Source organism: Pteronotus mesoamericanus, unplaced genomic scaffold, assembly GCF_021234165.1.
Source record: "Pteronotus mesoamericanus isolate MK-2021 breed Mesoamerican mustached bat unplaced genomic scaffold, CSHL_Meso_final contig_347, whole genome shotgun sequence".
NCBI classification, from domain to species: domain Eukaryota; kingdom Metazoa; phylum Chordata; class Mammalia; order Chiroptera; family Mormoopidae; genus Pteronotus; species Pteronotus mesoamericanus.
This window is the reverse complement of record NW_026555137.1, coordinates 15,578,582-15,604,961: the sequence shown is the minus strand read 5'-3', so window position 1 is coordinate 15,604,961 and position 26,380 is coordinate 15,578,582. Positions and strand designations below refer to the sequence as shown.

General features: G+C 40.8%; 1 protein-coding gene across 2 annotated transcripts in view; it reads left to right on the top strand.

The window, feature by feature from the left end:
• The window catches only part of FMN2 (formin 2), a 269,775-nt gene that overhangs the window by 75,132 nt on the left and 168,263 nt on the right, over positions 1-26,380 (top strand). Inside the window, exons 5-6 of one of the 2 annotated variants that reach the window (XM_054576716.1) lie at positions 1,129-2,891; positions 4,899-5,043. The exons of the other annotated variant lie outside the window; for it this stretch is intronic. Of the exons in view, the coding sequence (XP_054432691.1) occupies positions 1,129-2,891; positions 4,899-5,043 (1,908 nt within the window). The remainder of the gene's footprint in view (positions 1-1,128; positions 2,892-4,898; positions 5,044-26,380) is intronic. 2 annotated transcript variants of the gene reach the window in all.

Below are 26,380 nucleotides of genomic sequence, written 5' to 3'. Positions count from 1 at the left end.
CGCTTCTATAAAGTGACATCTCTCAGATACTCGGTGGTTTTTCCCATATACATACCATTGATGGCAGTTTCATGAATGTTCTTAAAGTGAACGTGAATATTTGAACCTCCTGATTTGCATGATGTTGGTGGGTTTTCTGGGTCAAGTGCATTGCAAATCATTTTTAGAGCTCTCCACAGGTTGCTTGCAAAAAGACCCTTTTTTTCTCTATAATTTATTCTGAAGCATCAGCACATGGTTGTATCAGTTAACCTTTGTTGAAGGAACCAGAAACCATGCTAGATATAATCAACAGAAGGGTTTACTGTATAAAAAAAAATTTTTTTTCACGGAAAGTTTAAAACATTGGAACGATCCACTTCTAGGCTGAAGTCTTTCAAAAGAATGATATTCACACTAATCTACCAGGGAAGCTAAAACTGTGAGGCCACCGCTTGACATTGGAGCGTGGATGCTGGAATGTTGTGTTAGGGCAGCGTCACGTCAGCACATGCTGGTCGCTCTCAGAACACACAGTGAGAGCGCGCGAGAGGATCTCCTGACTTTCCACTTTTAAAATCTCTGTATGACTGCGTCTAATTGGAAGAACCTCGCTACAAGGGAGTCTGTAAATGTAGTTTTTCTTCCCACTTCCATACACAGAAGGAGAGGGAGCCGGAGGTTGGGACAGCCGGTCCACAGTAACTGCCATATTGTCTTAAGTGGATTCCACTTAAGAAGTCTTTTTCTGCCCTGGCTGGGTGGCTCTGTTGGAGTGTCATCCGTACACCAGAAGGTTGCGGGTTTGATCCCCTGTTGCGGTGCCTGTGGGGACGTCCTAACAGCAAATGGTACCAGGCAGGAGGGAGAGAGGTTATCCTGAGTGAGAGAAGCCTCCCTCAGGATTTCCCTCCCTGTTCTCAGTGGTCTGCTGGTCTTCAGTGACATCACTTAAAGACGGCCAGCGCGGACCACAGGACTTCAGGACTTCACGGTGTGATGTGTGTAAACCCCTTTGAAGTCCGAAGGTGGAAAGATCGTTCTGGAAACAACACAAATCTATTTTGTGTAATTCTGTAACTTTTTTTTTTTTCCACTATTTGGAGGAGTCCTTATTTTGTATTTAACTATGCCTTTCTTGCCCCCCAGGAAGTCGTAGACATGAAGTCCGAGGGACAGGCAACTGTCATCCAGCAGCTGGAACAGACCATTGAGGATCTAAGAACCAAAATCGCTGAGCTAGAGAAGCAGTGCCCTGCGGTGGACGCGGACGTGGCCGGCGGCCGGCCCGGGGCTCGGATCGGAGTGGCGCCCGCAGTGGGGGTCGGCCTGGAAGCTCTCAGGTTAGGAGGACAGGATGTGCAGCAGCAAAGGATTTTACAGGCCAGGTCGATCCAGACGTCCCCGACAGAGGAGGGGGGGCTACCGACGCTGCCTTCTGTTAATACACTGCCAGAGTGTCCCTCTTGGCCACCAGGGGCTGAAAGTGGAGTCGCGGCCGTGCCGTCCTCACCTTCCGGACCTCAGACGAAATTCTGTTCAGAGATTTCTTTGATTGTGTCTCCAAGGCAAATATCCGTACAACTCAATGCACATCAGCAGCCGCCGCCACCTCCACCCCTGCCGGGGCCGGCCGGGCAAGCACAGGTCGGCTCCCTGCCTGCCCAGCCTTCTCTTCAGACTGAGTTTGAAACCAGCCACGAACAGTCTGTTTTACCGTCCTTTGCAAACGGCCCGAACGTCCCGCCCCCGCCGCCCCTGCCTTGCACGGGGCCTTCCACCTCCACGTCCGGCCTGGGCATGGTGGCTCCCCCCGCACCGCCCCTCAGTACCACAGCCCCTCCGCCCCCTTGTATCCCTGGTACACAGACGCTGCCCCCTCCTCCCCCACCTTTGCCAGGTGAGGGAATACCTCCACCCCCTCCACTTCCCGCAGTGGGAATACCTCCTCCGCCTCCTCTTCCCGGAGCGGGGATACCCCCTCCCCCACCCCTTCCCGGAGCAGGAATACCTCCTCCCCGACCTCTTCCTGGAGTTGGGGTACCCCCTCCCCCTCCTCTTCCCGGAGCGGGAATACCTCCTTCCCCACCTCTTCCCGGAGCTGGGATACCCCCTCCCCCTCCTCTTCCCGGAGCAGGGATACCCCCTCCCCCTCCTCTTCCCGGAGTGGGAATACCCCCTCCCCCACCCCTTCCCGGAATGGGGGTACCCCCTCCCCCACCTCTTCCTGGAGTTGGTGTACCCCCTCCCCCACCTCTTCCCGGAGTGGGTGTACCCCCTCCCCCACCTCTTCCCGGAGCGGGGATACCCCCTCCCCCACCTCTTCCCGGAGCGGGGATACCCCCTCCCCCTCCTCTTCCCGGAACAGGGATACCCCCTCCCCCTCCTCTTCCCGGAGTGGGAATACCCCCTCCCCCACCCCTTCCCGGAACGGGGGTACCTCCTCCCCCACCCCTTCCTGGAGTTGGTGTACCCCCTCCCCCTCCTCTTCCCGGAGCGGGGATACCCCCTCCCCCTCCTCTTCCCGGAGCGGGAATACCTCCTCCCCCACCCCTTCCCGGAGCGGGGATACCCCCTCCCCCTCCTCTTCCCGGAACGGGGATCCCCCCACCTCCTCCCCTGCCAGGTGTGGGTATTCCACCCGCTCCAGCTCCTCCCGGTCCTGGAACAGGCGTCCCCTCACCCCCACCCCCACCCGCTCTGCTTCCTGGATCTGGCCCTCCACTCCCCCCACAAGCTGGGAGTAGCACTTTACTAACGCCACAAGTGTGTGGATTCCTTCCCCCTCCGATGCCAACTGGCTGGTTTGGATTAGGGATGAACCAGGACAAAGGGAGTAGGAAGCAGCCAATAGAGCCTTGTCGGCCAATGAAGCCTCTGTACTGGACGAGAATTCAACTACACAGTAAAAGGTAACCTGAACGGGAGCTCATCTTTGCAGTTTCTCAGTACAAGGGAAACATTTCCCTTTATAATTTGGGAGAATTACAATTTAATGTATTTTTAAGTATCACTCTAAAATATTTAGTGAAACAAGCTGTTATTAAAATTTTACTTTTCTCTGAAAGTATCAAAAGGATAAAAGAAATTACATACGTGTCTCAGGGTATAAGATGTACAGAAATCTAAGTAGTTATTGATTGATCTTTTATTTATTTTAAAGATTTTATTTATTATTTATTTTTAGAAGGGAGGGAAGGGAAGGGAAGGGGGGGGAGAAAGAGGGAGGAAAACATCCATGTGTGGTTGCCTCTCACGCATCCCCTACTGGGGACCTGGCCTGCAATCCAGGCATGAGCCCTGCCTAGGAATCGAACCTGCCACCCTTTGGTTCACAGACCAGCACTCGGTCCACTGAGCCACACCAGCCAGGACTGATTGATCTTTTAAAGACAGAGAGATATACAGGGTCTGGCAGAAGTAATGCCTGTTTGAGTGTGGTTGGTAGAGTAATAATGTGGGTGTAATAATTTATAGTTTTAATGTGAACATTTTGCCTAAAATGTCATATGGTGTGCTTGAGTGTGATATTGTTATGTTACAGAATCAGATGCTTATGATTTTGTAATAAAAGATTTTGTAATAAGAAAGGGGTGTTATTTGTGCCGGACCCCGTATTTTTCTTAGCGTGCATGCCTTACTGCCTACCTGCAGAACCTCACTCTGACAGTAGCATATAAGTGTAAATCAAATCCTTGGACACACTGAGTCTTGAGGTTGCTGTTTGCATCTCTTTGAAGGCACAGTCTTGTGTTACCATTGCATTTTGTTTGCAGGTGTCTTTCTCTACACAGATGCGCTGCACAGACACGCACATATCCACACCCTAGGTGTGGAATGATTTCGCTTTGAGAATTTTATGCCACTTTTACAGAAGATTGGCGGCACAGTGTGAACTCTGAAAGCCATAGTTGCAAATGACATTTATGACAGAATAGCCCCCCTCACCAAGGCCCCTGGTGGCATATTACTTATCCATGCATTTTCTATGCGTTGCGTCCCCTGATCCGTAAAACGGTGCTGTGATACGTGGCTGGGGGTTGTGCTGATGGGACAAAAAACATGCCCTGTTCATGATTTTTTGACTTTTGTTTGGGTGATGTGGCATGGATTTAAAAGCAGGATATTCCTCGAGCTCATTCTCATATATTAATATTTTTTCTCTTTATTGAATCATGCTGAGGGGAAGAACCTACATATTTGCTTCTAACTTGGTTGCTCATTGTCTGTGTAGTTACAGTTAACCTAAGTATATTGATGCATCATTTTAGACCATGCCCCAAACCAAGTTTTTCCAGATATACTGGTATTATATGAAGTTATTTTGTTGTTGTTGTTTCTAAATGGACCTACCCTTTTTAGGTGGTATTACCCAGATCTGCAGTTACTGTGAAGTCAAAGATCAATGGTGCAATGGGAAGCATAAGGAGATGGAAGCTCCTTTGATCATAAAACGATTTCTTATTATCCCATAAATAATATGCAACGCTGATGAGTCCAGTTGGGGTTGTGAGATAGCAAACATTTCCTGCCTTTATCGCCCACACTGAGCGGGTTTTCTTTTTATGCTTTGATACATTGACTTGATAACTGAGAGTTCCTGGAAATCATTATTTCTAGGCAAAGGTTTCATTCCATATTGATGATGTTTTAATTTTCTTATCAAGTTGGTTAAAGAAATGGTGGTCTTTAAGAAAAAGAGTACTCTTTCCCTTTTTTCCTTTCTTCCCTGCTTGCCTCTCTGTTCCTTCCTCCAATGCTGTTCTTTCCTCTAGTGCTTCCTTCCTTCCTGGCCTCTTCTCATCCTTTTTTTCTCCTCTGTTCTTCTTCTCGTCCCTTCTTCCTTTGTGTTTGCTTAGCCATGCTACCCCATAGTCCAGTTTGATGGCTTTTTCAATTGGTGTTTTGCTTAACTTTAGAGACTCCAGTCCTTCGCTTATTTGGGAAAAAATTGAAGAGCCATCCATAGATTGTCATGAATTTGAGGAATTATTTTCTAAAACTGCTGTGAAGGAAAGGAAGAAACCTATTTCTGACACCATCACAAAGACCAAGGCTAAACAAGTGAGTACACGTGCGTTTTCTAAAATCGGACAGTGTTTCAAATATAAGTGTGAGCTTTCATTAGAAAAAACTTTGAAATCGTTTCCTGGGCTGTATAAAGTCCACTGTCCTTAAGCAGATATTAGAGGTTACAGTTAGCGAACGTGTGGATAAGGGAGAGTATCCCAAATAGATAAACAAATAATGATCACGAAGGGCTAATTTCAGCCATTGCTTGTTTCCAGAATTAGTTGTCTAGAAATTGTCATTTGATTGAAATCAGTCGGAGGTGCACTAATATGAATGGAAAGAGTGGGCTAAGAGAAACAAGCCAGAAGCCCAGTAGTTCGTCACTGATGGTGAGTTTGGTATTCGCTTTATTTTAACTGAAGCAGATGCTCCGTAGAACCTGGCTAAACAATCGCACTCTCCTTGATGTAGGAGAGAAACTGCTGTATCCAGTTCCAGCCTCTCTGTTCCATTCTGTTCAATCCTTTGATTTATTCTGACACCTGACCTGAGTCATGAAAAGAAAGAGCAGTACCTTTGGAGAAAAACATTCCCAAGCAGTATTTTCAACTGGCCCACCCAGTGGACTCGATCATTGCAAATTTCTCAAGAGTGTCGTTCAGAAAAGTATAGTAAAACCCTATAAAAAATGAGCCCCCGATAGAAGGTGTTGCTTTTGGTGACCATCCGTTACCCTGAACAGGGAATGGCTACATTTCTTAACATTTTGGGGGGGGTGGGGAAGTGCGTGGAGACAAGAGAATGGCAAGCAGCTCAGCCTTTGGGGGTCAGAGAGAGAGAGAGAGAGACAGGAAGCCCCAAGTGTCTAGCGTTTTCCTGGCGCAGTGTCCCCAGATGAGTGGTACCTTAATGGGATGGCTCTTCAGACTATAGCCTCTGACCTGGAAGTTGTAGCCAGATATATGACACAGAATTGCTCCCGTTGACAGGTGTTTCCGAGGAGACAGCTCCCACTAGACAGGAGTGGGTTGCATTTGAATGGGAGAACCAGAACCCTGGAGCTTTGGGTGGGTGGGTGGGCAGGCTCACCCCAGGCCTTTCTGTTAGTCTGATAATGATGCAAATCCAAAGATGAAGCAGGTGAAATTTTCAGTACCACTTCCTTGCATTGCAGCTGGTGGCAGGTGACCTTAGGTCTCATCTCATAATAATCAGTTTGGCTAAGGTGACTGTGTCAAGGGGAGTAAAGGTAAATGGGAGACCACAAGTTCTCTGGCAGAGGTAAATATTTCAGAAATCATCTCCACGGTATATTGGCACATAGCACGTTTGAGCTGAGTCATTACTGTCTTCTCGTGGATTGTATCAGAGGTGGAAAAGCTGTCTGGAAAGGAATTTGGGAGGAGAGTGTGGCAGCCACGATTGGCACCCGATGAATGGATGGATGAGCTATGGGTTGTCTCTTGTCCAGGGACCAAAGATTCAGCAAAGCAAACCATGCCCTTCCTACCTCTCATCCCACTTTATTTTTTTAAGTGAACACGCAAAAAAGAAAATGCCTCATACGTTGCTCAAGACCAAAGGATTTCCTGATTTATTTGACACAGTATTCAGTTTTTTGCTTACTAAAATAAATTTGGCCCTGGCTGGGTAGCTGCATTGGTTAGAGTGTCATCCCAATATGCTAAGGCTGCAAGTTTGACCCCTGATCAGGGCACATACAAGAATCAACCAATGAATGCATAAAAAAGTAGGACAACAAATGGGTGTTTCTCTCTCTCCCTCCCTCCCTCCCTTTCTCTCTCTCTCTCTCCACATCAATTAATAAATTTTAAAAAATAAAAAAATAAGATTTATATCTAACTCAACAAAATTTCAAATTCAGCTAGCTGGCATGAGCTGGGCTCTTTGCCTATGACCAGTGCATCTCTAGTAAACATCATCTGCATGTAATCACCTGACTCCTTCATGAAGACATTTCATAAACTGTGGGTAAGAGGCTCTGTGATAATTTACACTATTGATGGTGATGCTCCTGTTTCCTTTCGGTTTCAAACAGAGTTTAGGGCACGATCTGCATCGTGACTCCAGATAAGCTTGTTAAGCATCTTCTTGGCCTGGGTCTTGGCACTGAGCTCCGCATTTCAGGTCTGTTTCTGGGGAAGACTATACTTCCCCTGCGTGTTGGAGAGAGAAAAATCTGCTTCCAATGATATATTGCTGAAGAAACCAACTTTTATTGAACTTCATTGTGTTTGGAAGAAAACCGTATCCGCTTCATCTACTTGAGACATGTAACATTTTATTTAAGGAAAACGTAGTCTCAGGATGCATGCAAATTGTCCCTGCTTTTGTGGGAAATGCATACTGATTGTATGTGCAGACACTCTGGTACCTCATGATTCATTTCCAGTGAAATTAATAGTCTTTGGTGCTGTGGCATATGTTGAAGGAGGTATTTTAAGCAATTTTTAAATAAAGTGGAAGCTAGAAATTCTGTTTTGCTTTAAATATCTAAAAATAGCCAAATAATTTTTCTGTGATCTGTCTTCTTGAACGTTAGACAGTGGTCAAATGCTCTGGTATTTAATGAGGTGCTTGTGTTGTTTTTACTCTTTCGGAAGAGACTTTTTCATTGTGATAATAGAAGATTCCTTAGCCCTGCACCTTGCCCTTGGACATAAAGAGAAAGAGAGCTGTTCTGTGGACACCTAAATGAGTACTATTCATCCATGTCATGTGTTTCTAAGTGTTTTCTCCTCCAAAAAAAAATCTGTTACAAGCATTTTACTTTTTTTTTCATGGAACATGTATTTAAGTTCTGTGATGACTTCTTAGTTTACCCTCTTTTATTTTGAATTATATTAAAAGCACAAGGAGATTAGTTGAGAAGGGAAATGGGAATTTATCAGAGTGTGATGTGACATGGTTCTCCTTAACCAAATGAGTTTGACACTTATACATCAGAATTAAATATCAACCTGATAACACAACAACTCCATCTCTTTAGGAATCAAGAGGAAAATGAAAAAAAAAAACAAAACAAAACCCAGTCTCCTATGAGGCCAGTGTTTCAACATCAATTCCCGTATGAATTTGCTCATTTTTAATGAATGCTCAAGAGCTAGTGAACGTTCAGCCCAGTCTCCTCTTCCTCACCAGGGTAGCTGAGTGATTATTAACATTGACAATGATTCTGTTACCTCAGGAATTTTTTGTGCTCAAATAAAGACTAAGTTTGACCCAAGCAGTAGCAGCATCAGCAGCGATACTAGTTATTATCAGAGTAATCATGAAGACAACAACAGTAACAGTAACTATGGAAACCACAAGGCATGTTGTCTTTATTTATCACGTGCCACTCATTATTTTTGGTCCCTTATACTAGCCTCTCTTTACAAAGTTCCTTTTACATTTTACTGTTCTGATTGATGACTTCCACTACTCTGTCTTCCGGGTCACTAATCCACTCTTCCTTATTAACGAATTTGATGTCGATTCCTCTCAGTGTATTTTTTCCTTGCGGTGATTGTATTCTTCATCTACTATTGGCTTTTAATTGTATTTTCTGACTGTTCATGGATGTGCTCTTTGAGCTCATCTCTTCTCCTCTTCAGGTTGTTGAACGTCCTTAACATCCATTCTTTGAATTCTTTATCAGGCAGATTACTTAATCTTCATTTCATCAGAGTTGCTTTCCTTCATTTGAGGCATAGTCATCTGTCTCCCCATCTTGTTTGACTTTTCTGTGTTTGTTCCTGTGCTAAAATTAAATGAAATGGCCGTCTCTCCCAAACTTGAAAAGTAGTCTTGTATGGAAGCGGCCTCTGTGTAGAATGTGCCTGGTGGTTTGGCAAGATGGTTGGAGTCAGGGTGGGCACGTGCGTGGCCGGTGGAGCATCCTGGTCAGCAGGAGGTGGTTTGGGGCCAAGCTGGTGTGCTTGTGGATGTAGTAGCTGCCTGTTGTTTCAGCTGTCTACAGAATACAGACTTTCTATAAAAATTTAAATTTGTATTGATTTACATATATTTCAGCAGTAAAGTGACTGTAGTTATGAAATTGTACGTGGAGACATTTGTAAAGGCTTTCCCATAGTCTAACAGATTTTTACAAGTACACAAATTGTGATGCCACCAAACATGACACTTGCTCATTAAATGAAAGTGACTTGAATAATGTGAGCTTTAGATGCATGAGTTTCTGTAAGCAGCAAAAATGAGGGCCGTTTGTTTGCGTGGCAGGTGAGTAGGAGCGGGAAGCATATAGCCACTGATGAAAAACCTCACTAAATGTCATGTGGTGATACTTTTGATTCACCCAGGACAGAAAAAGGAACCATCTCTGTAAAATATGCCTTAAGTATATAATGTCTAGTCATGTCTAAAAAATCTGTAAGGCAACCTACTATCCCCAGCATGAATTTGCACATAGAAGTTAACAAGAATAAAGATGACACCGTGTTGCTTTTTAAATACATACCTGATATTTGTACATCTATCTAATGCAACAGAAATGAATGTCTTCCTGGTGTCTTCCACTCTGTTAAAATGCTTCGCCTACAGAATGGGGAGAAAAGCGATTCATGAGAGTTAAATATTTCTTGGGCTCCAGCCTCTGGAAGTATGATTAGGAAAATAGATAATTTGAATCTGCTACTTATTATAAGGGGAGGGAATAAAAGGAATTCTTAAAATTCCCATTCAGTACAGATGTAATAGTTAAGGAATTAAGACATTTGGTATCCTGTGCCATTTTTCCATTGTATTTGCTTAACCTGACCTGTAAAAAAGGCCCTTTTATGGTGTTTTATAAAAATTCTTAATGACAATGGGAAAAGAAGCATTTCTTATTCAAATGCTCCTCAAAGGGCGCTTATAATGTAATGCCTCCAAGTGTTCATACATTACCTAGTAATGGCTCTTTAAAGAATTCTTCCCAGTCTGTTGGGGCATTGGGAAAACGGGTGTGCTGTTTTTCAAATATTGTTTGCTTCAAATAGTGATGGGCCTGAAAAGGAAAAAAGAGCGTGTATTTTCCTTGTGCATCTCTGTTTTACTTTTATTTATTGTTAATATTTATTTTTAAATTAAAAATGTTTTCTCGCATTCGATAGATAACCCGAATTATAATCTGAATAGCAGAAGTTTAATTTTTTTATATTGATGTTAACTTTTCCCGTTGTAGCCAGCAAGGGCAAATTTCAGTTGATTCGGACAGTTATATTTGTCTTTTAGGCTGAAGACAATAATGTCTAAAGCATCAAATATCTTATAATAATACAATTTAGATTTGTTTTGGGAATACATAATAAACATTTGGTACTTTGTAACTTTTAGTATAACATCTGTTTTTAATAGAATACATTCCTATTGCAAGCCTTAAAAATATATTTACATAGAAAACCACATCAAAATACAAAGCTATAATTAGACAAACATAGGTTTTGTGGAATCTGGATTTGTTTTAGATGTTAAAAGATTTATTATTTTTTGAAGATGCTATTCCTATAACTATTTGTAGAACATACCCAATCAATTCAAATAATGCAACAATAATAGCCTCTATTTTAAAAGTTTTTCAGCCAAAATATTGTTTTTATACTTCTAAGTAAATGGCTTAAAAATAAAACTTAATGGCATAATAAAAAGGAAGTATAATTATGCTAATGACTTTTGACCTTGGTAGATTATATTAAGAAAACTGTATTTGATTAATTGCCCACTGGAATTGCACAAAATTTAGACATGATGCTGAAGGTTAATTCCTTTGGACTTTATATATTGATGTTAAGATTCTGTAGGGATATATATATATATATAAAGGGACATTGATTTTTAATAGCTCTGTTCTGTTTATCATGACCCATAGGCATTGAAGAAAAAGATGTTTGGAAAGTTCCTTTAAGATTCATTACCTTATTATGATCATCTTTGAAAACTAAAACTCATTCTTGCAAAACTGTAAGGAAGGATTTTCGGTCGCCGATGGAATCTCCGTTCTATTTGGAGCAGAGGGTGGGAGCGTGTGTTCTCACTTCTGCTGCCAAGGAGGGGAGCAGCTCCTCAGAGCGCCCCGTGAGACTAAGGAGAAGCGGGGCACAGATTACTTCCAGTGCTGCACCCCCTTCTTGGTCTGATGAGGGTAGGAGATTTCAGCAAAGAAAAGACACTCTATTCTAAGTAGAGCACAGCACTTTCTAGGGGGCTAATTATTACAGAACATCCTACGAGAGACACTGTTTTGATAATTAACTCATTCTGTCACGGTAAGTGCTGTGGGTCACCCGGACTTGGATAGAGCATGTTGGCTGGACTTAGCATGAGGCTGAGTGGAGGAGAGGATATTTGAACTGCGCCTTGAATAGTTTATTTTGTTTGCGTATATGGAGAGGATTAAGGGAAGCATTTTGAAAATAACAGCGCATGCAAAGGTTCCCTTGCATCGTATTTAAAAGCCTAAGAAATCAGTGTTGCGGTGGGCTTCTCCGGTGTTTAGGAAGCTCCTGTCTGAGGTTTCAGGAATGTGCGTGTAGGCTGTGAGTATTCATTTCCCTTGGCTGAATGTGTGTACTATTCATCTTCCTAGAAAATGTCTTTAGTTTTGCTTTACTAGACACAAGAATGAGAATTGAATTTAGATAGATTAGACTTGAAGTTGATTTTGATGACTTGGTACTACATAGGAACATGTATGTTTCTTTACCATGGACAGCAACAGGATTTTTGATCATCCCAGAGCAAAGGAGAATTTTATTCCTTATGGGACTTACATGGCTAGTGCCCACCTTTGCCTCTGGCTGGTGACATTAGTCAGCTTGTTCACACAGTACCTCAGTGTGACCCAAGCTGAAAGGGGGTTCCAATATTTGAGGACACAAATTTAAGGCTTAGAAGAAAAATTAATGTTATATATGTCTCTAATTTTCTTTTCATTTTAAGTGTTTTAAATTTAAACCAAAATGTAAACATGTTCCTTTTTCAAAACCATGTTTAATAATGGAAATTTTCTGACATTTTTGCTTAATTTCTGGTTAAACATTAATACATGAATTTTTTAAAAATTACCAAATTTGCAACTTGAAATTCTATCTGAAGTACTTGAAAAAGTTTGGAGGTGGGCCTTCTAGACCAACAGAGCAAGCAGCTTGGCAGGTCCTTTTCCCAGTAAAAAGCAACAATTTAACTGGTGGGAATTATAATAAAAATACTCATTGAAAGTCTCTAGAAATTATCCCAAGGACATACAGGAAATGGATAAGCATTTATTTTAAAAAATCTACTAGAACTCAGTATGATCTGTGAGTCTATGGCATCTGAGCCAGGGCCCTCTCTAGTACCAACCAACCCAACTGCATGTTATGACAACTCTACCCAAGGCATATGCCACCGAGAAGACAGGGGTCCCTCTTCTCGCAGCTTTGTCTATGTGGCTACGGTTTTATTTTAGAAGAGGCAGGTGCTGGCATCCCTAACTTCCCCAGTCTCCTACGCAGAAGCTGTGTTTCAGGCAACCGCAGAGAACTAAGGATAGGGACAGTGAAGGACCCTCCATGGATCGCCGTCAACTCCAGATGTCAGGAAGGGTGTGTGTCGTACATTGCACATACCCGGGGGCAGTCAGAGCAAAACATGGGGCACGGGGAAAGTGTCCCCCAAACCTCATACACTCCTCAGAATCAAGCAGAACCGTCACCGGCCCAAGAGTCCTAAACATACTTTTGTCCAAACTTTTACTGACCAATAACCTACTTTAACCCAGAGGCAACTCCTAAGCCAGGCTTAAAAATAGTCTCAGTCCTTTTTGGCAGCCTGGAAGCTGTGTGCATGCTAAGGCTGTACCCCCTTGGGAGAAATTAGGGAAAATCCATGTTACCGGCTCAGGGCTGAATGTGGGAAAAAATTCTGTAAATTCCCTCTGAGGCATGACCCCCCCTCACCCCCACACACAAAATGGTTAAGGGTGAAGTCCCAAGGGGGTAAGAGGACTGACGCGCAGCCTTGGACCAATAAGTGGTTCATGGCCACCCAGGGGCGATTCCTAAAAGCCCAACTAAGAGATAAGAACGTGGTGGAAGAACGGATGCAGGAACATCACACCGCTCACTGCAGCAGTAACAGGCTTCGCTGAGGCAGTCCGGCTGTCACTAAACAAATCAGCAAACCATGAGAGCAGCAAGTTCTGAAGCAGGGCTGGGGAAATCTATGTCAAGAGTTGGGACAGTAGAGTTTCTGAAATATCCGCTTTTCAGCAAAAATAAATAAAAGATGTAAAAGAAATGTGTGATGCGTTCAGGAAAGCGAATAAACAGAAACGTTATTCAAGGGGCTCCTATATTGTACTTACAGACATATATTTCAAGGCACCCATTGAAAATACCTCCAGTGAAGTAAGGAAAACTGTTTCTCAGAAATAAAAGAAGGTCCGATGACAACATCACATCAAATTGATAATATCAGTAAAGAGAAATTATTTAAAAATTCTGGAGTAGAAAAGTAACCAAAATGAAAAAATAGATCTGAATAAAACAAAAATGAAAAGATGTTCAACATTGTTAGCATTAAGGAAATGAAAACCGAAAGCACAATCTAATACCAGTTCACATTTTGCGTGGAAACAGCTCTTGTGCATCGTTGGTGGGAATGAATAAAATGGTACAGCCATTTGGATTTCAGTAAGAATTCCAACTCTTAATCTACTCATTCATGTATTTACCAGTAATAGTCTATTTTTCTTAAAAGGAAGCAAATATTTTTCTGGTAGCTTTAGTTACTCATACAATAATCATGATGTCAGACTATAGTGTTCCAGATAAATATTTTTTCAAGCTTAAAAACTTTGAAGATCAACTTTTTCCCACCCTAAAAATATATTGTCAAAAGTGTAAGCTTTTTTTAACTTACAGAACAATATAGTTTTACAGGCTTTAAGGGTTTCATTAACCTCTGAAGGAAAAATTTATATCTTTTATCTTCGCTTTTGATGAAGAGACTGAAGATATAGGGACTGTGATTTTTCTCTTTAGGAGTATAGGCCCTGGAAATATAACTAAACTCCTTTAGAAACCCCACTAGACTGTTCTGAAACAGAATCACCACAATCCCCCAGAAAATAGATTTGCTGTATATGAATACATTTGCTATGTCCACTGTTGGTTAAACTTAAGACTGTAAACTGGTTTATTGCCTTTTTCAATGAAAGCTTCAAGGAACTTTTGCTCTCTCAAATCCTCAGATATGAAAGAGAACTGAAAACAAAATCTAAGAGCCTCGGTGTTGTTTCAGTGTACATATTGAACAGGCGCATGTGGCAGAGGAGATTGCATTGTTGAACCTAAATTAAAGTGCACAAATTACAGTCCGCCCATCCTGGCCTTCTTCAGCTCCCTGGCTCTCCCTGCCTGTCTCCCCTGTGTAACGTTTGACGTTTTCTTGGGAAATGACCTCGCTCAGAGCGAAGACCAAAACCCATTGATTTTTTGACAGCATAGTTAAAGATGCCTCCACAGAAGAAGCAAGGCTTAATTTACCACTAATTATAATACCATTGTGCTATTATTATGTATGTTTAAGCTCAAAAACAAACAAACAAACAAACAAACCCACACACACACACAAAAGAATCTTGAGTTTGGTGGTTGTGTTGAATTTTTTAATATGACATTGTGCCAGTAATAAAAATTAATGAATTGCCTACCTTTCCATGATTGGTCAATTTTAGCTAGGGTAGGAAAAGAGACATAAAAAAATAAAGTTTTAGAATACATTGTAATAAAATCTAGTATAAACCTTGCTACCTTAAGTTTCCTGGGAAAGAAAATGTCAGTGGTATAACTGAACTTGAAAGGAGAGCAGAAATGAAAATGAGCAAGAAAGAGCTAAGGTCCGCTAAGGCTGTCCAGAGCATTCAGCCATATTGTTTCTCTCTCTCTTTTTTTTTTCTTTCCCGTCTGTGTAGCCATAAAAATCACTGTGTTCTGAGATGAATGTTAGCAGGAATGTAAGCAAAGTTTTTCTTTAATTGATCCATTTGGCAATCTTTATGTATAGTTTTGTGTATTTTTTCACATGGACCCTAATGTCATTCAATGTTTTCATAGAGTATAAACAGGTCATTCTTTATAGTTTCTTAACGCTAAGTATAATACAAAATAACTTCTATTTTCTTAGTACTTATGTGTAATGTTGTTGGTGTTTTTACTTGAGGCCCTTTTTATTAAGGTTTTGTGTGCTTTAATCAATTACTGTTATAAGTAAAGTTTTCCCTAATTAGGATGGAATTTCTCCTGCTTTTTTCTAGTGCCAAGCAATTGAAACTAGCACATTCTTCAAGCACCACTAGAAGCTAGAATTTGAATGGAGAGCCACCTGCAGCTGAGTGCTTTTTAAATTATCAGCCTGCCTTTTATGACGTAGATCATCATCGGGCTCCAAAAAAAAAAAAAAAAAAAAAAAAAAATTGGCTTTCAGCTAGTCTCCATCCTTTAAACTGACATGAAAAGACAAAAGTAACATTTTTTTTTTCTTTGAAAGTAAGGTTGCAGTGTTCCTCCCTCTGATGCGGGACACTTTCATGAAAACTTCCTTTTGAAAACTACACAGGAAGCAGGTGGAGAATTCTCATCCCCAAAACAAAACAAAAACTTTCATTTGGACTGTCTTTTGTCATTCCATATTAAGTCTTTCAAAAGTAAAACAATACAAAGCGGCCAAATAAAAGACCTAAACAAATTTCCCCTTTTAAAAATTAGAAATATTTCCCCACTTTTCGATCAGGTATCGAAAAAGCTTGGTTTTATTTCAAAATCAGGTCATTATAAAACAGACATGAAGACAATACCCAAATGGCAGGGCGGTTTGTTTATTTTGAATGCTTTGGTGATACAAAAATTGAAACAAGGGAAGAGGTGCTAGTATAAAATATACAGCACTCATTAAAAAATTTAAGAAAGCAAAATATACTGTTGGCTAAATTAGAATAGCATATCTAATTAGGAGGAAAAACACAGCTTCTGAATAGAAATGGGAAGGCATAGAAGTTTGAAATGCTGAGCTATTTGGTCCAGAGTTACCTCAGAGGGTCTTGACGTGGTTACATTGTGGACTTGAAATAATAGATGAACTGATTTGGTGGCACGCATTTTCCAACTTAAGACATTGTTTATTGAGAGAGTTTCTACCTTAACAGAGTAAAGCCCCATGTGAGGTGATCCTCTTTGGTGTTAAGTTATTCAGCCAGTGTCTTAAAGGACCAGAAATAGTGGTTAGCAGTTAAGTCCTCCGGTAAATTTATCAGGTCTTCATTATTCTTCTGAGTTTCTCCTTTAAAAAAACAAAGTTCCATTCTCCAAAGCTTTTCTAGGTGCTTCCTGAATTCATTTACACTCATTTCTTGGTTTTCTTCCTGGTAACATGTTCCATATATGTTCTTCACTTTTGTGGGAAATATTGTTACCTGGATTTACCATGAGTACCCGAACATTTCTGTTTCTGAGTCTCTTCCATTCGCTTATTCTCTTAACTTAATTTGAAATCAGGCAACACTACGCAGTGCAAGGCCTATTTTAAAAATCTTTTTCATATATTTCTAAACTTTTTCTAGCCAGGCCACTAAGATTTTAATGTTTCTAGAGGAATGAGTACAGCTCTCTTAACTGTACTTAAAATTTCACATTGTTCAATAATCTGCACTCTTTTCTATATTCCCTGTTGAGATACAAGTAGTATTCCAAGTATTGCAGCCAATGTTGCATGCAGAATTATAGAATGCATGTTTAACACATGGCTCATACCACTTAGTAATTTGTTTGTTTTTGGCTTGCCCTCTTTTTTCTTAATCCAACTTAACAAGTCATGTTTGCCATGCTTGAACATGCTAATATGGTTTTAGAGAATTCACTGCCCTCCCTATATAACCATCCCGTTCCTTGCTCGTAATAGCCAACTCTACGTTTTCCCTTGGGTGGGGCTACCCACTGCTATATTGATAAGCCATTGTCATCACAGTGTGGTCTTGCTGTTCTGCTCATGTATTTATTGTATCTTTTCTGTGTTCCCTTACACCAATATTGTCATTTAAAAATGGGATCATTGTAAATTTTCAGTGGTTTAACGATTGCCCATGCTTCTTTTATTCATTCAACTTTCACGGGCACTTAATAAACTTGTTACTAGAAAACTGTTGAATATGAGTTTATCTTCTTTTTAAGTTTTCTTTGCAAAACATGTGAAACCATCATTCTTGCTAAGATTATTTCATTGATTTTTCTAACTACACAGAAGCCATTTGAAGGGATTAACGTAGCATCCTCCCGAAGACTCATGCTAAGTTTCACAGAAAGATTGACATTTGGAAAGATGTTACTTGTTCTGAAAAACTCAATTAAGTAATCTTAGGGGGACTAGACCCAGACTCCCTCACTGATGAGGGGTAATACCACACTATTACACTCCTCTTTCTGTATTTTCATACAAAGAAACAGAAGCAGGGGGACGACCTTAAACATTGTGCCCTGATAGCCACAATAGGCCATCCAGTGATCTGGAAACTGGAAATGGGCTTCGAACAACTATTGTGATACCTACTGGTGACACTCTGTGTAGTTCATAGTTTCTTTACAGTCTGGGGCATATGTTATTCAGCCTTGAACACGGAGGAAAGAAATGTGCGCAGAGATAGAATGGCTGCAGTGCATGATTTCATTTCCACCCCTCCCCCCAAGGATCCTTTGAATTAATAAGGTACTTTTCACAAACTGATAGCCGTGATACTTGGTTCATTACTCTTCATTCATTTCAGTCAGACTATCCTTCAGCCCATAGTGTCAGCTAGGGGTTTTTTTTTTTTAGGGGGGAAGTGGGGGAAAAATGGCAGAAAAAATTCAAACAAGTGATTGAAGTTTTTGTGCATTGACCACCTCCCCAGGCGATACTCCTTCCCCCTACCCTCGCCACGGTCGGTCCTTACCTTCTTCCTGATGACCCCTGAAAAGAGGAGGAAAAGGTGAGGAGGGCCAGAGAAATTTTACACACTGGGCAGAGCTTCTGTCGGAGAAGAAACCAAGTGTGTAGAGACCTTCCAGAAAAGGGAAAGCCCAGTGTAGAAGAAAGGGAGAGAGGCCTTGGAAGGGTGAGTGCCCCGAGCGTTGTATGCGAAGATGCGAATTTGTGTCTCTTGAAGCCCAAATCCAGTCTGAGTTTGCATGTCTGTTTTTTTTTTCCTATCACAAAGAGACATAGGTCATGCTTGTCATAATTGTGCTGCTGGAGAATAATATGACTTCTTCTTTAGGAGCTAGATAAAAACTTTCTTTTGTTATCCAAAAGATAGGCGTGTATCCATCTCTCCGCTGATTGGTTATAATGAGAAATAGTGTTGAAACAGATGAGTGTAATAATACCCATGTTCCCTGTGGTCCTTCTGAGGAATAAGCGGTTATTCTATTCTTTACTAGCTTCCTGACGCTTTTCCCCAGTCATGTTTCATCAGACCAATTATACAAACTCAGACCATTCTCTTTCCTGCCTCTACTTGAGTTACTAGTGTTCTGGCTTCTAGTTCAAAAATTGGAAAGGGAGAATAAAAGGAAAGTTGAAATATTGCAATAAATCAGCCTGAGATATTGCAATAAATCAAGAATGATACCTTACTGTCCTAGGGTGACCCTGTAAACAAAGCCTGGATGTCATTCTTGCGTGATTAAAATAGAGGGACTTCCAGGCCGTATCAGTCTGACATGGTTTCAAAAAATCTTCTGACATGAAGTTACAGAGTTTCAAAAACATTGCTGTGATATTCATTTGCTTTTCTTTTCAAAGCATCTTTTCATTTAGATCAGTTATTGGTTTGTTAAATATATAACTGTGCATCGGTGAACCCTCAAGTCTTTCCAGTCTTCAGAGGGTTGAAGTTAACCGACACCTCGGAGGAGAAGGATCCATCAACACTTTCATCCCTTCTTCTCCTTTCCTCAGTATCACCGTTGGGATGGCAAAAAGAATTCTGCTCCAAAAGTCTGCTACCTTATCCATTAGTCACTCCTGATTATTCATACGTTCTCTTTTTTAAAAAAATACTTTAGGTTACTTATGTCTACTATGTCATGTGTGTGGTCCCTCTCTTTCCTGTCTAGGAGGTTGTTTTTGGTCTAGAATGAACTTGTTCTTGCTAGGGGACGGCCGTAAAGGAAGCGGGTTCACAACACATGCCCCAGCAGACTGGGCCCATGAGCGACCCACTGTGAGGGGCGTGCGCTTCGGTTGAGAATTAAGGCTTTTTTGCATGGCTTCAGTTCTTGGCATTCACTTGGTTCCATTGATAGAAGAGTTGATTTCCTCCCAGGAGGTTATCTGAAAATAGATTTTTCTCACTAGCATCATCATTCTCTTTAGAATGGAAGGTTTTAGCTTCAGAGGATCTGGCAGGCATTTAACTGTGTACTCCAGGCCCCTAACGTACAGTAAGACACTCATGGTATGGGATCACCACCAGTGCTAACCGTGATGTTTTCTAATCATTAGACTTTTTGAAAATGCCATATACAGAAATTAAACTGTTCTAGGGTTCTCCCCCCCCACCAGGTTTTATTTTCCACTCATTTGCTACTTTGGAAGTGCCTTTAGAAAGTTGAAAATGACTCTTCTCTTCTGTGTCTTCTGCAAATGCAGTATTGCTTCCACCAAGAGTAGCAGAGGGTAGGAGGGATGTGACCTTTCAGACAAATGGACCAGCCATCGGAGGGGCTAGGATTTGGCTCTTAGGTCCTTGGGTTATATCATAAAACCTCTTATATCATAAAATGACAACAACAAGAAATGACTTGAATGCTGGGTTTTTTGGGTAAGAGTTAATCCATCTATTTTACTGCTGCTGATTTCTGTTGATAGAGGATTCTTGAGCAGATAATGAGCAGGTATTGTCAGATGATTTGCCACCGACTTCAGAAACGTTCAGAGATTTTTTTGTAAGAGCGTTTTGCCGTTGTTCAGGTCAGCCTGGGCCCCGTTGTGCACATCAGCTGCTGGAGCTCCTGGCCCGCCCCTGTGATAGGCCATGCGGTGCCATGTATCTGGCCCTGCCCATTACCCATTTCCTGCCGTGGGCAGTTGTTGCCATGCATTTTGTTTATTGCTCTGTGTTTCCAGTGTCTTTCCCTTCTTTAGAGTTTTAGAAATAGACCGAGTCAGTACTCCAGCTGGCCTTTTATCTTGGGATGGAATCACTTACGGGCTGGGACATGTGGCTTCCCCTCACATTGAGTCATTGTGTAGAGACAAAAGGGAATTTCATAGAAGCAGTATGATAACCAGAGGTCCCATGTGGCATTCTTCCTGTCCAAGGGCATTTGTTGACTGCTAACCCTGCGGGAAGCCCTGATCTCAGTATTGAGCTTCTTGGGGTAGGAGAGGGTGATCGCGGAAAGAGACTGGGCTTTGAGAACAGGACCGCATTCAGCTATCCATGCCGAATTCTAGAAGATACTGGAGGCTCTTTGCCTTTTTTTGCCGCCCCAAATCGAAGAGAGTAGTGCCGAGCTGTAAGAAACCTAACTTTCATAATCCCTAATAGCAGCTGATTCTGAAATTGCTTTGTTTTTTTTTTTTTTTACTTCTAAGTGAATCTTTTAAAAAAGATGATTTGCTTCATTGATATTTCGCTCTGACTTAGTTTGTCTTCTGTGAATATATTACCCACAGATTCTAGGAATGATCCAGCATGAATTGGCTGGAAAAATCCAATCCAGAAATAAACATTGGCCACAATACTTTCCAAGGATGCCTGTATACTTATAAAGCATTCAAAACTGCTTTTAATCAAACATCTCTATGCAGCTGACCGTAGTGTTGACATGATTCAACTATCTGTTAGAAATTTATTCACTAGTTATATTTAGCCAATAGTTATGTTATTCAATAGTTAGGTTTTTTACATAAACATCTTTATGCAGCTGACTACAGTATTGACAGAATTTAGCTATCTGTTAGAAATTTATTTACTAGTTACATTTAGGTCTAACCCAGTGTGTTTCTATACTCAGTGCCTCTAAATTCCCAGCCAGCGGTCATGGATAAAGGTGTTAAAACTCATTGGGTGAATATCAAACCTAGTTAGTGTAGCTGTCCTTCCTGCGTGTTTCTGTAGATGTTGTATAGGACACCGTTGACATGTGTAATATTTTCTAAAACACTGGGCTGATTTAGAGACTCCTGGGTGTCTTATTTAATCTTGTGATTTTGCTCTTAGATATTTAGTAATTTTATTACAGGTATGTTTGTAAATCTCTGAGTAAATTATTGGAAACAATAAAGTTTTATTGGTTCATTTCATTCATCAGTACCAAAGTTTCAAAGTTCCAGTAGTTTTGCTCTCATGTGTGTATATGCAAGAGAAAGGAGTTCATATGTCCAAGAAAATATATGTGTAAGACCACTTATAGTAGTACTAGTTATTATAGTTCTAAACTGAAAACATTCCAAATATTCATCATGATTAGGATGGAAGAGTAAATTGTGTTATAACTTCACAGTGGAATAGTATACAGAAATGAAAAATAATCATCTACCATTATACTCAGCAATCTGGTGGATTTCATACACAAAGGCAAATATAGGCAGCATGTGCCCGTTTATAAGATGTTCAAGATGAAGCAACAGAATCCGTGGCAATAGAAGGCAGAATGGGACTTTGAGGGGAAGTATTGATTGGAAAGAAGGATGAATGGAGCCTTCAAGGATGCTGGTACTGTTTTGAATAGGGATCTAAGTGATGATTTTAAGAGTATCATATGCAAAAATTATTTAAACTATTTACTTGTGTTTTCTTCACTTTACTATAGTTGTAATTCAATAACAGTACTTAAAAATTGTTTTAAAGAGTAACCACTTTAGAAAAACTATTTATTGAAAAGCAAAGCACTAACTTGATACTTTGGGACAAAATAGTTAAAGATGTCCTCAGGGATATGAATAATGAATGATTTGACTGTTGTTGGATGAGGATGTGACAGAATTACTTGGTGCGGTATAAGTTTCTTTAAATGGAATTGTTTAAGAAAGGAAAATGCTAAGCCTACAATCCTTGAAAATGGTGCCATTACAAAAAAGACTATTTGTCTTTAAAGACTTAAAGCCACATATTGAAACTTTTATTCTCTAAAAATGAGCACCATAAATTAGATCACTGACAAGTCAATGTTTGTTTCTCTTTTATTTCCAAACTCTAGGAGGTCTTTGGAAAATCCACCAGTTGCTTAGTCAGTATGTCATTTCCAGAAATAGATTGGAGACTTGCAGGAAAGCTGGAATTGTGTTCCTCTGAGGGGTAGGATCAAAAGCAATTTTCACCCTTGTATCTCTTCACAGTGCTAAACGCACCAGGATTCTCGGGGGATAGAGCCAGAAATCAAGCTTGGCTCCAGAGAAGGGCCAAAAAGCAGCATCATGCAAATGACTAGAGGGCAGGAAAGGCAGATGCCTGACCCAGCCACAGACTGGGTAGCCTTCACTGAGCCATTCAAAGTTGATTATGCAATTCTATTCAATAAACTTATGCTAGGTGGGCATTCATTTCCTGAATCTTTAATTTCTTCCTTATAACACTGGCATTTTTTGAAATCTAAATTAATCACTGGTATTTTGTTGAATTATAACTACAAAGGATGGGAACTATTTTGGATTGTGTTTATTTTTCATATTTTCCCTGAAATTGTGTAATACTTAAAGCAGAATATTCAGGCAGGGATCTCAGTCTAAGGTTTACTTTTCAGCTAACAGTTTGAAAAAGCAGTGGATTTCCTTTATGTCTCATCTGCCTTGAATTGTGCATGACAACACGGAACGTTGAGGAATAGCGAAGCTGAGGCACAGTGCGCGAGGTTCCTTGAGAAGTGAGCTCTTCCTGCGGGAGGGTGGAGGTGGTGCAGGTCGATGGCTCAGAGTGTGAACTCAGGGAGTACGTGGCCTTGAATGAGCCACTTTAGCTGTAAAATGTGGATGGTAATAGTCACTACCGCATTTGTTTTCTTGCAGCAATTACAAAAATCCATGAAATAAAGCCCTTTATTATTATGTGCCAAGTCACATTCTCACAAAACAGAGTTGTCATAAAATAGTAATAATACATGTGAAAATGGTCTCAGTGAGAGTCTGATTCATTTGGAGTGGTCAGTAACCTTACTGATTTTATCTGTATTGTATCTTTTAGTTGTGATAATTGACATGACTTATCAGAATATGCCGATGTTTCTATTCTATAGACATGCTTGATACCTAAATTATTTTAGCAATATCATGAACCATTTAGATGTTGTACTCATAATTTAATGGTTTTCCAACACTTATAAGGTTAGCTTTTAAGAGATCCCAGTGAATTTTAAATGCTAAAAGCACAATGCTAAAGTTGTAAATAGGACAGATACCTAAAACCAGATTTTGAGAAAGAATGTTGAAGAGAAAAATACAACTGAGCAAACCTCATGCTATTGGACAGACGAAACATTGTTTTTTGATTACCAAGATATTTTAAATGGTGATGGGCCAAATTATATCTTGCATACATGTATTCTACATGACAAAACTGGCAAAATGCTATGTCCAAAGACTGTAAAAGAGAAGATTGTGTATTTTTTTAAATTCAAGGACTTTAAACATCTCTGTGTGTTTTCTCTGTGCTTATGAAGTGGAGAGAGATGGGTATTTATGATAGTTTGTTTTAATTAGAAAAACATTTTATTTTAAGAGCTTAGTGGTGTTTATTTTCAACTTTTTATTCCATGTTATTGTAAGATTTTTGAAAGTGAAATGTGAAATTTGCAAATGCAACTTATTAAAATAAAAACTTTATTGAAAAATAACCTAATGCCATTTTTTCATCTGTTTATTTACGATCACTTTATTTATTTTTTATTGGTTTTGTTTTGTTTCGTTAGTCAAGATCATCCTAAGTGCTTCAGTGTCATCGAAGGAGTTGATAAGTAAGGAATTGAATTTCTAATTCTTTTAAACTGTTCCCTTTAAATAAAAATATCAAAAAGCTCAATATTTTTCTTGTTATTTTTTAGTGGAATTTTTTTTTTTTTTTTTGGTGTATTTGGTGCTCCGTGATGTCAAGGAGGCTGAGACGTGTGCAGAGGGATGTGGAGGTGGCTGAGGGGCCTGGAGCCGGGGCAGCAGGTGAGCTGTGGAGTCAGGCAGAGAGGAGGGGAAATCCCAGCTGACCCAGTTGTCACGTGTCTTTTGGCAGTTTTCCATTCTTAGCCTTGCTTTCTTTTGTGGATCAGCACGTAATAGTTGTTATTTTGGCAGATATGATTTGAGCACATTACGTGCACCAACCTAATAAGCTGGTTAATGATTTTATTCAACCTGAATTTATTTTGAACTAGGCCGTGGCTTTGCTCCTCTGTTTTAACAGCACACATTTTACTAAAGGTACAGAAGGGTCAAACCATTGGCTGGGCAAATGTGACTGGTCTTGTAGGCTCCGTAGATAATCGCTTTCTATTTCAGAGCACCTTTCTCAAAATAAGGGACGGCACGTGTTTCTTAGAGTTCATCCAATCACTTCTATGTAACACACATTTGCTTTTAAAAAATGGCATATTTGGAGTGTGATTTGGTTTCTGATGCAGTAATGAGATATTGTGGTGTATTGAATGGCAAAAGTGGTACAGGGAGGTATTATCAAGAAACCATGGAGAGCCAGATGGATAGCTTCCATCTGGTGAGAAAATGTCCCACAGACTTATTTGCATTTACTTGAAGTTTATGCTTCTAATTAGTTGGAATGACCTGGAACATGGAACCAGGAAACCTATGTCAGGATCTTGGGCTAAATGAGAATAAAAGCAGAATCAAGAAGATGGTGCCAGGAGAGGCTGAAACAGTTAACCCATCCAGTTGAGGAACAGCATTCCGATTCCATGGGAACCAAGAGACACAGCTTTTTAAAGTGCAGTCGAGCCCTGGGTGGTGTGGCTCAGCGGATTGAGTGCCGGCCTGAGAACCAAAGGGGTCAGTGGTTTGATTGATTCCCAGCCAGAGCACATGCCTGGGTTGCAGGCCAGGTTCCCAGCAGGGGGCGCGCGAGAGGCAACCATACATTGATGTTTCTTTTCCTCTCTTCCTCCCTCTTTTCCCCTCTCTAAAATAAATAAATAAAATCTTTAAACAAAATAAAGCTATTTGGGAGAAATAGTTTTAAGAAAGTAAAGTGAAGCCGAATTTGTATTAAAACAACCAAGTGGGGGAGACTGACAGATAGACTGGGAGAGCACCCGCAAATAGACTCTTACTAGTAACCTTACCACATTCCACGCCTGTCCGTCTCCTTCCGAAGCTGACTCAGACTCAGAGGCAGGTCTGGCGAAGCTAGGTACCTCCCACCTATGCCAAGAGGGCCTTCGGGGACCAAGTTAAGAAGCAGGCAAACCCTGTCAGAATAGACTATGTTTTATGTCCAGGGTTGACCTCGAGCTTCTTTATCAGTGAGAGACGTCAAATATCTCACCAGTCAGCAAACTACCTGTTTTGTTTCCCAGATTGTGCTGAGGCTGCCCAAGTAGACAGGATGGTCTGGTGCCAACCAGATAGTCTGGAGATAGCACTCCCGGGTATGGTCAGTGTCAAGGCCTCTTCTGGGCTGCAGAGCCTTGGAATGGCGCGGGGTGGGGGCGGAGGGGGTGGCCTGCGAGGCCCCGCCCTGCCCCCGGGCTTAGCAGCGATCCGAAATGGAGAAGGTGGTAGTGTAAATAAGACTGCAGACGCCCTTTCTTGTGTGGGTCGGCTTAAAAAGAAAAAAAGACGACGACAACGAAAAAGCCCTGATAACCTCTTGCTCTGCAAAATCCCATACAAGCATTCTTTACTTTTGAGTGTAGAATAGTTAAGATTTAAGATGTTTGCTGTTTTCATAAACGAGGATCAGGCAGTACCAAGAAGGCTCTGGGGTCCTGATTCTCATTGGATTAAGAATCTAGAGATGACCGTATCTTTCTAAAGGAAAAATGTTTGCATCCAGATCAAAGTTCTGGGATGACCAACAGTATATATGCCTAAAGAGATCTTAGAGAGTCAGCACTTTGTAAATTTGCTACATGGTAGGGATTAATCATTATGTGGGTTGTTCTCTCTCCCTTCTAGAATTTACCAAACTTTATTTGGTTTATTTGTTAGCCCTATTATTGCTTGTCTTTCTGTTGCTGGAATAAGCTCAGATGCTTTTACAGCATTATAAAATACAACTGTTAGCTCTTGGATTACTAAATTAACATCAACACCTTGCATTCGCAAGATGTTTTATACTTTAAAAATATTTCACATTACATATGGGATTGTCTCCAGTTATGGAAGTATTGCATATGGGTTATAACTATATTCTACAGTTAGGGGAATT